The 13,676-nt window shown below is 35.8% G+C and overlaps 1 protein-coding gene across 1 annotated transcript in view; it reads left to right on the forward strand.

The window, feature by feature from the left end:
• Positions 1–290: 290 nt before the first annotated feature.
• The window catches only part of lamb1.L (laminin subunit beta 1 L homeolog), a 33,640-nt gene continuing 20,254 nt past the window's right edge, over positions 291–13,676 (forward strand). The window contains exons 1-16 of the mRNA XM_018252641.2: positions 291–435; positions 522–609; positions 4,620–4,795; positions 5,408–5,543; positions 6,249–6,322; positions 6,754–6,942; positions 7,027–7,090; positions 7,580–7,782; positions 8,828–8,948; positions 9,639–9,827; positions 10,118–10,297; positions 10,375–10,487; positions 11,422–11,501; positions 12,050–12,185; positions 12,363–12,521; positions 13,125–13,252. Of these exons, the coding sequence (XP_018108130.1) occupies positions 567–609; positions 4,620–4,795; positions 5,408–5,543; positions 6,249–6,322; positions 6,754–6,942; positions 7,027–7,090; positions 7,580–7,782; positions 8,828–8,948; positions 9,639–9,827; positions 10,118–10,297; positions 10,375–10,487; positions 11,422–11,501; positions 12,050–12,185; positions 12,363–12,521; positions 13,125–13,252 (1,991 nt within the window). The 5' untranslated portion in view covers positions 291–435; positions 522–566. The remainder of the gene's footprint in view (positions 436–521; positions 610–4,619; positions 4,796–5,407; positions 5,544–6,248; positions 6,323–6,753; positions 6,943–7,026; positions 7,091–7,579; positions 7,783–8,827; positions 8,949–9,638; positions 9,828–10,117; positions 10,298–10,374; positions 10,488–11,421; positions 11,502–12,049; positions 12,186–12,362; positions 12,522–13,124; positions 13,253–13,676) is intronic.

Consider the following 13,676-nt stretch of genomic DNA (forward strand, 5'->3'; position numbering starts at 1 on the left):
GGTCTCTGTACTCTAAAACAGAGTACACTATGGGAAGGCTCACACCAGTCTAATGTCTACGATCCAGCTCTGGCCATAGAACAGCAATGTGTTAGATGGCACTTACCCCTCTGATAAAAAATGATTGGTTGTATTTTATAACTTTCATTTTTATTCTTATCCTTACTAAATACAATAATAAGTATTAAGTTAAAGAAATAAATTCTTAAACATAATGCACACTCTCTAGTCTATCTCTTCTCTAGGCATTCACCATCACTCTACTGACAGACAGGGGTGTGCAGCATTAATTCTGTTAAAAGAGGGAGGGGGCTGGGGGGATGGAGAGCTCCCACTGTGCATGCGCATGAAACTTCCAAGTAAAACTTTTTTGGGTCTGGAAAGGAAGAAATTCCTCAGTGATCTAAGGGGCACTGGAAGGAAGCACTGCACAAGGCAAGTCTCCTCTCTGTTTAATTCTTAGGGTGAAACTATTCATAGTTATTTGTTGTATACATTCATTTATTTTATTTTATTTGCAGAAGAAAGCAGATCCAAGAGGTTTATTCTCAGTGAGTCCCCAGCCCATGAGGACAATGGGGCTGTTTCAGATGCCAGGATTTCTTCTGGGTAATTATACTAAATCTAATTGCAATAACTGATGGTATGCTTTCACTCAAATCAGTTGCCCTTTGTTTAACTTATTCTCAGGCAGACGTGCAGGACTCATGTGGTTACCTTTAGCTATTGTTAAATGAAAATGTGACCTTGGCGTGTTTACCGGTGCATGATTATGTGCTGCCTGCTGCTGGAAAGGTGCTTACATTAATAGATTAACTCTTAAAGTCCTGATGTAGGCTTACTTATTCAAACACAAATGTTTTCAACATATGTAGCAGCTCTCTTAAACAATGTACAGTGCTGGGTACAGTGTTTCTTTAATATTAGATTATTTTTTGTTAATAAACACATGCTGCAGTTTAAATGGTCTTTCCCAGGTCCCTGTTAGAGGTGATTGTAACTGGGAATTTCCGTACCTTCCATACCATGATTCGCCTGGGTGGGTCTGTGAATAAAAGCTGTGCTACATGCATCCCCCACTGCCATGCAAGATAACTAATGGATTATCTCTGTAAGCTGCCTAGATATAACTTCCTGACTTACACTCTCACACAAGACATCCTGCATGGAGTTAGAAAATACTTTGTACTGTGACCTTTTACCATAAGAATTATCAGGCATAGCAAATATTTTGAATTTTTTTCCTACAATTTGCTCAGTGATCATTTTTTATTATTGTTTTTATAAATTTGCACATGATTAAACATTTCAGTTTATTAAATGAAGGTCAGTTTAAGATGGATTGCATTGCATTTATTTTTTTTATTCATTTGTTGAGAATATGAACATAGTTTAAAGAAAACAAAGCATTTTTAGATGTTACCACTCTTGATAGGTATTTTATTTGTTGGAAAGTTGGCTGCTTAATCTGGCTGCTCTGTACATTCTGAGCCTCAGAGAGCAGTCAGGTAGGAGGGGATTTCATACAAAGATGCTGACTATATACCACATCTATGAACTCAAGCAGTATTGGCTGTCTTCCTGATCAGATATTGATTCCAAAGATAATCCTCTTTAGAGCCACCAGCTGCCAGTTTGGCCAAGGAGAGCCAAATTGCCAACTAAGGTGTGCCTGGTTATGGGTAACAACTGCACGGCTGGTAAAAGAAGAAAAAGAATCCCGTGCCGAATCCAGTCAACAATGGAGAAAGCATTGTACCAAATACAGTGGTCTCTTTATTTACATGCTAGTAAGCTTTTGGTGCAAACTTAATACATGGGGTGATATCTCACAGTATCCGATTGATCAACTCATGGTGTAAATACCATACGAGGACCCAAACATTGCATGGCTACCATTCTATTATTTCAATTGTTTAGCCAGAAAGCCAAATGATCAGTGCAAGGGGAGTGGAGCTATGGCTCCTCTTTACCTCCTAATCTGCCTAAAGGTTTGTCAGTTGGTCAAAATTGAACAGGAGGGACAATCTGTATAAAAATAAAAAAACAATTAAAAAAACATGTTCATACACGTGTATGGTCACATCCTTAAGTATCTGACTTGTTGGTCTATGGACTGACAGAATACTGCATAGGTTGGGCAATTTATAGCCGCAATCTGTGGGTTCTGGCAAATGCTACTGTAAGATGCCATAGACACTCACTATTTAATGAGCTGGGGGGGACTGTGTGGGCCTCTGTGTGGCCTGTGTTTCCGTTGTTTTCTTAGAAACATCCCATAGCATGTATTGTGCAATAGTCTGTTTCATATGCAGATGTCTGGATATATGTTGTATCTGTGTACAAGTATGAGATCTGTTTTCCAGAATGTTTGAGACCTGGTCTGTTCCAGATAAGGGGCATTTCCATAATTGTGATCATCATACCTTAAGTCTACTAACAATCATTACATAACCCCAATTTTATTGTTTTGCCACTAATATGGATATACTGTAAGGCTATATTAGGGTTATGTGATAAAAGGCACTTGGTTTGCCAAGTAGCAGAAACCCATAGCAACCAATAAGTAGGTAGCATTTACTGGTCACCTGTTTAAAAGCAAACATATTATTGTTTGCTATGGGTCATTGAACCTGGGTAAACTTAGTAGTTTTTATTACATAAGGGGGTTAGTTATCTACTGTACTAGGCATGCTTGCTCCACCTTACTCCAGCTGGTGCTACCTTCTCCAAGCATGTGGCTACTGATTTTTAGTTCCAAGTGATAAGATCATACTATAGTTGCTCTGAAAACATAGCTGAGGGTAAAACACAGGGTGATGCAAACGTCTTGCTCTCTGGCACTGTTCAGTGGCCTTTATGCTTATGTCTTTACTTTACATTTCCTAGGGCTGTTTACCAGGTCATAAATTCCCAAACTCTGCAAATAATTCCCTGGGGCTAAGTCAATTTGCACCAAAATGCCCTCCCCTGACTGTTTAATCTTGCACTTCGGAAAAAAGCTTGCACAGATGTTGGAAATGGGACCTTCTCAAGTTAACATAAGAACTATTTAATGCAACAGTGTGGAAAAAATTTATGGTTTCAACAGTATTGCAATGAGTATCAGAGTATTCTAAGAAATTGCTAACTTTTTATTTTTTAATTATATAAATGTTTGTATATTTTAAAAATGTAATGTAGCAACCAACAGAAAGGCAACAGTTCAAAAGCCACAAAAAATTAAGACGTTTCAGAATATCACCATTTATATCATTCTAAAACATAATTCTACAGTGAACTGCCCATTCAAGGACAATCAATTTAGACACCTTGTAAATATATGTTTTCTCCCCATATCTGGCATTATATAAATAAATAATGATACTATCTCCCCCAATTAGCCCTCAGACTGACACTACACACCCCACGGCCCAACTTGGGAACCAGCCACACAGTTTGGGAATATGTTGATAAAGAAATTAAATGTAGCGGAGGGCTTATACTGCAACCACAGGAAAACACTGGTTGTCTTCAAGATGACACAAAAGAGTATTTTTAGACATGCCTAAATGGATTTTGCATGCCATAAAACAGCTTAATACATTTTCTCACATTATATTTTTTTGGTTTGTAGTTAGTGTTTCCTGTCTGTGTGTTGCATTGTTCCCATAGTCATTGAAGATTCCATGCCTTCTAGCTAACAATTGTAAACTTATTCTTGTGAAGAATTAGTGGTACCCTGCAATTAAAGGTGTAAATGGCTGTTTTAAATGGTCTTTGTTGCCTAGGGCATAGCACAAATGACTTGTCGATAGAGGTCTGTGCAGTCTCTTACTTTATGTACACTTTTCCTATGCATAGCAGAACTTTAATACATCAGTCCTATATTTTAATATTTCTGGTCACCAATGAAAAATGTGTTCGCATGCTTGGTTTTCTCTTGTTAAATGAATGTAATACAAGATGCTAAAGGATGGCTTTTTACACAGCAACTCAACTGTGACTTTAAATCTTGAGATTGACAAAAACATTCTTGGCAAGCAGAAAATCTGAACTATTGGATCATGTGCGATAGGACCAGAGATTTAGCCAAATTGTACTTAATAGCTGAAACACACAGAAAATGGCTGCAGTGTGTAAAGCTAATGACACTCACAAGGGAAAATGTACAAACTCAAGTGTGCAATTTTAGCACAATTAGCCCTGTTTTTTACCAACAGCACAGCACTTTCCCCCCAATTCCAGCTAATAATGGTGGTGATGTGCCTGACACTACTGTTGCATGAAAACACATGCAAATGATTGTCTGCGCCCATTTCTAGGTGCAAGAATGTGCGTCTGTTGAAAAAAATAATCTAAACTATAAGTAAAAGCAGGCAGCACAGTGGCTAGGACTTGTAGCACTGGAGTCTTGAGTTCTATTCTAGCTTGGGCACTTTATGTACTCCAAAACCATACAAGCGGGTTAAATGGTTTAGATTGAACATAGTGTGTGTGTAAATGTGATAGGAACCTTAGATTGTAAGACCAACTGATGTATAATCTCTTTATAGCGATATATAAATACCAACAAATAAAAAAAGTGTTGGTTTACAGCCTGTGCTTATTAATAAAACATCTTCTTTGGTGTATCTTAGTATTGTTGTGGGGAGCTACCTATGCCCAGGAGCCAGATTTCAGCCATGGCTGCACAGAAGGAAGCTGCTACCCAGCCACAGGAGATCTATTGATTGGTCGATCAGAGCAACTCACTGCATCATCTACATGTGGCAACCAAAAACCAGAATCATTTTGTATTGTTAGCCATCTTCAGGTACAAATTGCCAGATATTGTTCCTATTATGCCTATTTTACTTATTAGCTGAATTTTTCACATGAAATGTGATCCCCCTGTGAATGGACACACCAATTCCTAAGGGGGGTCTGCGAGTTTTTCTCAGGCATGGATGAAGCCTCCCCTCTCTGCATTCCCGGTTTAACAGAAAACATCTGGCAGGAGATTGTCGTAATTCTATTCACACAGGCATTGTTTAAACAGTTGCATCTGTTAGTCTTTCCGGTTGTTTACATTGCCTGCAGATTGAATTCACTAACCCTTTAAGTGCGAACTAGACCCAAATAGAGAAATGCTCTAACTAGCATATGCTTTTTGTGGAAATACCTGTTGTTTTTTTTTAAAAAAATATATATTCTAATAGTGTTATTCACTGTGGTTTTCATTAAGTGCAATCTGTTTGCATGCTTTCTTCTTGCTTACCTACACTGGCAGCCAACAAATGTTCATATTAGTTGGTATTATTGAAAACATTCCTTTTTTAATATGTTTTACATATTACAGAACATAACAGAACATAAAAATGAATGAATATAATACAAAGTGTTTAAGTTGGTATGCATTGTAAACCTCAATTTTCCTTATTTCCAGGAGGAAAAGAAGTGCTTTATATGTGATTCTCGGGAACCTTACAATGAACAAAATAATACAGAAAGTCACTGTATTGAAAATGTAGTCACCACATTTGCACCAAATCGACTTAACTTATGGTGGCAATCAGTGAATGGTAAAACTATAACTTTTCTTCAATTAACAATTAATATCTATTGCATATCCAACTGATAATTACTGGCCTTCAGCAAGTAATGACCCTCCATTGGTCAGTGGCAAGCTAGGTATGGTTATTCATCACATTTTATCAATGTTAAATCAAAATAAAAATTGTATTATAGGTCACACATTTTGCACCACTTCTACTAACACATAGAAAACAGATGTTTGCTTTCAGATAGCTGAATCGTTCAGCTACTTTCTGATGGGTTGTGATGGGTAACTAGTGTAACCTGGTGCAAAAATTGCAACTTTTAAATATTGAATATCCTGGAAATTTCATGAGTGTCACTGCTTTTAAAGACCCACTTTTATTATTAGCTTCTTTGTTTTAATACATACGTACTGTTTTAATACATACATACTTAATTTCATTGTGAAATCCACAGTTTAATTTGGCACATTTATATTTTCTAAAAATATGTTTGTTTTGAAAATCATTTTGTCATATTTATGTGAAATAAAATATTCAACTTGACTTTAGTTTGTGGCCACAAAGTCTAGTTTGCCCTAGGATATATCACAACAAAAGATTGCCCTGCTCAGCCTGAAAGAGATGGGAAGCTTTCTGTGTTTCTAGGGATTAATGAGTAACTAAAAGAAATGTATTCATCTTAAAAACAAAGAGTGTAGCTAGTTACCTATAATCTGTCTTTGAAAGGACTGGAGAATGTTACAATCCAGCTGGACCTTGAAGCGGAATTCCACTTCACTCATCTCATCATGACCTTTAAGGTAAGGAATCCGTAACCTTTGGTTGAACATACAATTACAGCCAGTGTGTAAATCTATAATAAATCAGGCATTGTTTGCCACTTGGTGAACATTATGTTGAAAAAAAAAATGTTGCACACAGCATGCAAAATGATTTGTAGTAAAGGATCTGATGGACAGCCCTGCCATTGGTATAAAAAAACGTAAATAGCTAAAAAAGGATTTTAGAAGGATATAATAGAAGTGTGTAGATGAATAAATAGGGTTTAATACCCTCCACTATTTCAAATGTGCTTATTTACTGTTACCCATAAATATGCAATGCACTCTTTTCATGCCAAATACAAATTCTTTCCATAGTTAATGGAGTAATCCTAACAAACATTGTTTTTATAAGAAGTTTATATTGCTTCAAAAAATGCTTTTTTTTCTTTTTAATATTCTTTCACTAGACGTTTCGACCAGCTGCAATGTTAATTGAAAGATCATCTGATTTTGGGAAAACCTGGAAAGTATATAGGTATTTTGCATATGACTGCGAGGCTTCATTTCCTGGTATTTTCACTGGACCGATGAAGAAAGTAGATGATATAATTTGTGATTCTCGATATTCAGACATTGAACCTTCAACAGAAGGGGAGGTAATAAGATTTTGCGCATAATGTTTAAAATGTATCATTATTTTTCAACTATTACTTAAGTACATTTCATTGGTTATTCCTTAGGTAATTTATCGTGTTTTGGATCCCGCCTACCGAATTGAAGATCCATATAGTCTGAGGATTAAAAGTAAGCTTAATTTTTCAAATTCTTTGTATTGATACTGAATTTAACTTAACATGTTCCTCTACTTTTTAAAGCCTGTTCATTGCAGTTATTTTGAAATAATTTGTTATAATGTTTAATGACTGGTTCAAAAATATGGCTGTGGCAGAATCTGTGTTTTGATTACTCAGTATTGCTATCAAAATGCTGGGCAATGGGAAGCACAGCATCAATGTCCCATTTCAGACCCAATATTGGGTCAGATTCATTTTGATAAAATTAACCTATCCATTGGCGTTTTCATGTGATAAACCATGAGATATGTTTTTCTCATTAAACTGGAATCTGGCCCATTATCTGAAAAGTGCACTGAAAGGCTACAAATACCTCTTGTGGCCCTTGCCTTAAATAGTAACTGGATGTTTAGGGTAAGGTTTTTTTTTTTAGATATTTTAGATATGATTTTCATCTTTACAGGTTTCATTCAAGCTAAATAAGTGTTTCTTTTAAAAGGTATGTTAAGAATTACAAACTTAAGAGTCAAATTCTTGAAGCTTCATACATTGGGGGACAACTTGCTGGATTCTAGAGTGGAAATAAAAGAAAAATACTATTATGCAATTTATGACATGGTAGTTCGTGGAAACTGCTTCTGCTATGGCCATGCAAGTGAATGTGCCCCAGTAAAAGGATATTCTGACAATGTGGAGGGAATGGTAAGTATGGTTGTAGGATACTATTAGTTCTGCTGCCTAGCTGCAAGCTCTTGTGAGCAGGGTCATCTGATTCTGTATTATGCTGTGACCCTTGTTTGGTAAATTATTTTAAGACACCTATTTGTTTTAAATTAACATAAAGAGCTGCGTATTTTGCTGGCACTATAGAAATATAATGATAACAAACCGCATATATTTCAGATTTTATTTTGCCATACAATGGGCTATTCCAGGGTTTGTTCAAAATATCGTGACCTAAATAATTTTTCCTTAGGCCACACAGGAGGCTTACCCCCAAAAATTACAACAGGTACAGGTATGGAGCCTGTTATCCAGAATGCGCAGGACCTGGGGTTTTCCAGATAATGGATATTTCCAAAATTTTGGATCTTAGTCTACTAGAAAATTATGTAAATATTAAATAAACCCCAAAAGCTTTAGATAAAGATTAGTTCTATCTTAGTTTAGATAAAGTACAAGCTACTTTTGATTATTGATCATGTGAATAAAATGGAGTCTACGGGAGACAGCCTTTCCGGAATTCTGAGCTTTCTGGATAACGGATCCCATACCTGTACAATGTTTGCTCAGGTGCAGTAACCCATAGTAACCAGTAATATTCTATTAAACCGGTGACCACTACCTGCTACCTGACAATTTCTTGCTATAGGTGACTAAATCTGTAGTAAGCGTTGATTCTTGCATTAAATAACTCCATTAATGTCTTAAAAAGTGCCTTTTAAGGTTGCTCTATGTGGCAGGCAGGTGCAACCAGAATACTCTGAAGCTCCATTCACTTAACATTGAGGAGGCCAGATGTCATGGTTTCAAACTCATGGTTTCAAGCACTCTGTGTATGGTTACAGTTGTATCTGAGAATATCTGCAGGAATTAATGGAATACTATTGCTATAAACAATCTCCTAACAGAAAATATACCTCCACATGTTCCAACCAACTTGCCTTATTTTCAGCTGTTAATCACTGTCTCTCTATGTATGTATATTGAATTGTCCCTTTTATTTTCCGGTGTTTCTTTGCTCAAGGTGCATGGACGCTGTGTTTGCAGACATAACACAAAGGGTTTAAACTGTGAGCAATGTCTAGATTTCTACCATGATTTGCCTTGGAGACCAGCAGAAGGTCGTAGTAGCAATGCTTGTAAAAGTGAGTTCCCACATAGTAAAATTCACTGTTGACTGGTCTGTGCTCAGTAAATCCCACAAATTACATTAATTATGTATGAAAAATAGCAATAAGTAGACAATATAAAAAGGTTTAAAAGAGTAAGTAAGAAATTAAAACATTGATAAAGGCCTGGTTGGAGATGAAAAAAGTTTTATATAGTATGAAATACTAAAGTTTATGAAATAAACACAGCCAGTTTTTGTAAGGTTGTGTATAATGCTACTTAATCCATGCTTTCCAGTGAATGATATAAGCATTGATTTTTAGATTAATAATTGTTTTTATATTAATAAGCTTTGAGTAAATAAAGCAACACAATGATGTCTGCTATCTAATGTCTTGCATGTGGTGGTGGATCAGTTATAATTTAAACCCTTTTGGTTATAGGGTTTCTGGGGAAGAAGGAAGGCCAGTTATGAAGGCTACTAACAGAAGCTCCTTATGGGAAATAAATGCTTTGTTAGGCGATTGTTTGAGGATGTAGCTAGTTATGGGCTGGACAAAGAGATAGAAGTTTTATTGGCATTTGCAGAAAAGCAAACTATTATAAGTACATATGAAGTACCTGCTTATTTATTTCCAGTAGCTGCAGTTTCATTGTCAGTCTTTATTTTTTAAAAATGTTCACTCATAAAAAGGTCCTTATTAACCAATTCTACATTTTTGCAGGATGTAACTGTAATGAGCATTCTACACACTGTCATTTTGATATGGCTGTTTATATGTCTACTGGAAATACCAGTGGAGGAGTGTGTGATGACTGCCAACATAACACAATGGGGCGGAACTGTGAACAGTGCAAACCATTTTTCTACCAGCATCCAGATAAAGACATACGTGATCCAAACATCTGTCAACGTAAGTGAAAGAGCTGTTGGGTCCAGTGTTATGAAAAGTCATCTTTTCGTCATTTGAAAAGACATTGCCTACCAATATAGTCACTGTTCAAATGATTACTGTATGTATGTGTTTTATTTTGTTATATAGATATTAAAAAGATTTTTTTATACAATTTATTATATATGAGTTAGATACCTGTTCTATAGAATGCTGCATTATATTATTATTATATTCAGTAAGCTTTGCACTATGATTTGCTTTCTCAGTTGTAGTTCTAATAGCAATATATGAATCCAATCTTTGTTTAGCCTGCAATTGCGACCCAGCTGGATCCCAGGATGGAGGAATATGTGACCGCTATTCAGATTTCTCAGTGGGTTTTATTGCTGGACAGTGTCGTTGCAAATTAAACGTTGAAGGAGAGCGTTGTGATCAGTGTAAAGAAGGTTTCTATGACCTAAATGCAGAAGATCCAGAAGGCTGCCAGTGTAAGCATAAAGAAGTCTTCTAAACTTTACACGTTTAATAGTTTTCAACTGTATTGACTTTCTTTCTCTGTTTATAGATTGCGGATGTAACCCCCTAGGGACTATCCCTGGTGGAAACTCTTGTGACTCTAGAAATGGAAACTGCTTTTGCAAACGCTTTGTAACAGGAAGGAAATGTGATCAGTGTTCGGTAATTATTATTTTGTTTGAAATCAGAATTATTTGATGAAATTATTGATGTTAGTGATTGTATACTGAAATTTGAATGTAACCTTTTTGTACTCAACATTCAATTATTTGGTCTACCATTTTGTGCTAAATTCAGCTCACTTTAGTCAAGTAATAGTTCATGCAAACGGCAAATGTTACCCCATCTCTTACAGATTGCGAAGGAATCAGCCTTTATATTCTGCAGCATTATATTTAGTATGGGAGAATCAATATCTTGGCATAAATTTATGGCATTTCTTAGGCCTCCATTTGACTGGTTATACCACCAATTATGTTATGTCCCTCCTCATTGCAGTGCTAGGCCACACCCCTTTTGTTATGCCATAAATGGATTTTCTTTATACATGAAAATGTGTGTCTGCTGATCCAGCATTTACAAATAAACTCATTGTGGGCAACGCATGTAAACAAATGTAAAATTTTATATTACAAAGTTTTTATTCCTGCATAAGTACTAGAAACATTTTATTATAAACTATTATTTTTTTATCTGCTATGTAAAGTGGGATCTTTGCCCTCTGCAAACAGCTTACTGTATATATAAACACAACTTTTTACCAGTGCAGCTTAACAGTGCATAATTTTTATGCTAAACGCTTATGAAAAACCCTTTCATTCTTTTGTTGCTGGTGGTCTTTTAAGGGGATTAAAATTGCTTTGGAGCGAGCCCACAGAATTGCAGCAGTGGAGTCCTATAAGGCTCATCTTGCAGTCAGCATTATTGCAACTAAACAAAAATTGACTAAAACAAAAGCATTACCTCTCTGCAAGTGGCATTACCATAAAAGACATTTGTGTTCTCCAGTTTTCTAGATCATTTTTTTCTAGAAAATAATTTATATTTAGTCCCCACTGCAATAAAATAATTTATTAACAATTTCTTTTTTTTGCAGCCTGAGTTCTGGGGTTTGAGTAATGACTTGGATGGCTGTCGACCTTGTGACTGTGATCATGGAGGAGCAGAGGACAATAAGTAAGCTGAACTTGCACAGCTTCTCTTGATATTGATAGTACCATCACAGGTTCACACACATTTATATGCAGCTATGTGTTTTCACATTTTGATATATAACTCGTATATTTTTCAGTATGTAAATTTGTATGCACACATAGGTGTATGAATCAACAAATTTAGTAGTACAGGAATGGGATCAATCATCTGGAAACCCGTTATCCAGCAACTCCGATTTGCAGAAAGGCTGTCTTCCATAAACTCCATTTTATCCAAATAATCCAAATTTTTAAAAATGATTTTTTTTTTCTAATAATACAATAGTACCCTTTACTTGATCCAAACTATAATTAATCCTTATTGGAAGCAAAACCAGCCTATTGGGTTAATTTAATATTTATATGGATTTTGTAGTAGACTTATGGCATGATGATACAAATTACAGAAACATCCATTATGGGGGCCGGGAGGCCTTTGTATTTGCAATTATAATAATGTATTGCTGGCAGCAGATGAATTTTGGTTAAATTGTTAAAAAGTAATCTAAAATTCTTTCCGGTATATTGCAGTTGCTCACCTGAATCTGGTCAGTGCCAATGCAGACCACACATGATTGGACGTCAGTGCAATGAAGTGGAGTCGGGCTTTTATTTTATTTCTTTAGATCATTACACCTATGAAGCAGAGTATGCAAACTTTGGCCCTGTAAGTATGCTACCTATTCAGGCTATGAATATGAGAGTATGCATCTTAAAGTAATATGTATGTCATTTTTATGTAATTTATAACTATTATTTATGTATTGATTTCCAATGTCATCCTCTGTACTCAACAATACACTTGAAAAATAATGCAAGAAACTAAATAATCTACGTTCAACAGGAGGTCCGAATTGTTGAAAGATCACTTCCTCATGATCGAACCCCTTCCTGGACTGGTATTGGGTTTGCAAGAGTTCCAGAAGGTGCATACTTAGAATTCCACATTAATGACATTCCAACATCCATGGAGTATGATCTGTTAATTCGCTATGAGCCTCAAGTAAGTCATTGCAATTAGAACAATTGCTGTTTTATTCTGAATGACTGGGGTCAGATAGCAAGCCTCTTCAGTAGTAGGAGAAATGTTTATGTATGAATATGCATATGCCACTTATTGATGGTCTTGCCTGCTTTCTTGATAATACATTGGTAAATACCACAAACTGGTGCAATCAGTTTCTATGTTGAATCCCATTAGTGGAGCAACAAATAGATAGATAGTACAAATATGGGTGAGCACTCTTTATTTCTACCTCTGGCACACAGCCTATTATTAAAATCATTGGTGTATGCTATGTGAGCCAAATGGGAAAAGAAAGTTTGCTTCTTCTGCATGGATAACGCTAAATACAGGAGGAGCATCAGACTTTATTGATGCATCTTGCGGTGGACTATTTACACTGTGTCCTTAAGTTTCAATAAAGTTTTTATTATTTATTATTATATCATTATATATAATGAGAAATTGGTCTATTAATGTAATGGAAGATAACTTGAATGTAATGTCTACTAATATTCATGATATATTTTAATCTATTTGTATATAGAGTAACTTTATATATGCACATTTTTGTTATTTCTAAACATTTACTCTTGTTCTCAGCTACCAGAGCAGTGGGAAGAAGCAGTTATCACAGTATTGCGCCCAGGCAAGATTCCCACTAGCAGCCGTTGTGGGAACACTGTCCCAAGTGATGATAATCAGTCAGTGGCATTACCACCTGGTTCTCGGTAAGTAGCAGTCAGTGGCATTCAGTTGTGTGTAATTTACTCCATTGTATCAACTATGGGGGTTATTTATCATAGGTCGAGTTTTAGAGGTTTGTGAGGTTTTTTACACCTCTAATGAACTCACAACTTGAATGTTTTCTAATTTAAGAAAAAACTTGAACAGAAAAGACTTGAATCAGTGAATTTGGGGTGAAAACCCCAAAAACTTAAATCCATCGAGTTTTTCACAGGAAAAACCTCAAATTGCTCAAATGAATTAAGTTTTCAAGTGAAACCCACTGAAAAAACCCAAACATCATGAAGGTATTAACATCTTCAAATGGTTCATGAGACCTCTGCCATTGACTTCTACATGATCTCGACAGGTTTTAGCTGGAGTATTTTCGGATTCAAGCTATTTCCAGCTTCGGCGTATAATAAATCT

The sequence above is a fragment of the Xenopus laevis genome, chromosome 3L (assembly GCF_017654675.1).
Source record: "Xenopus laevis strain J_2021 chromosome 3L, Xenopus_laevis_v10.1, whole genome shotgun sequence".
NCBI classification, from domain to species: Eukaryota; Metazoa; Chordata; class Amphibia; order Anura; family Pipidae; genus Xenopus; species Xenopus laevis.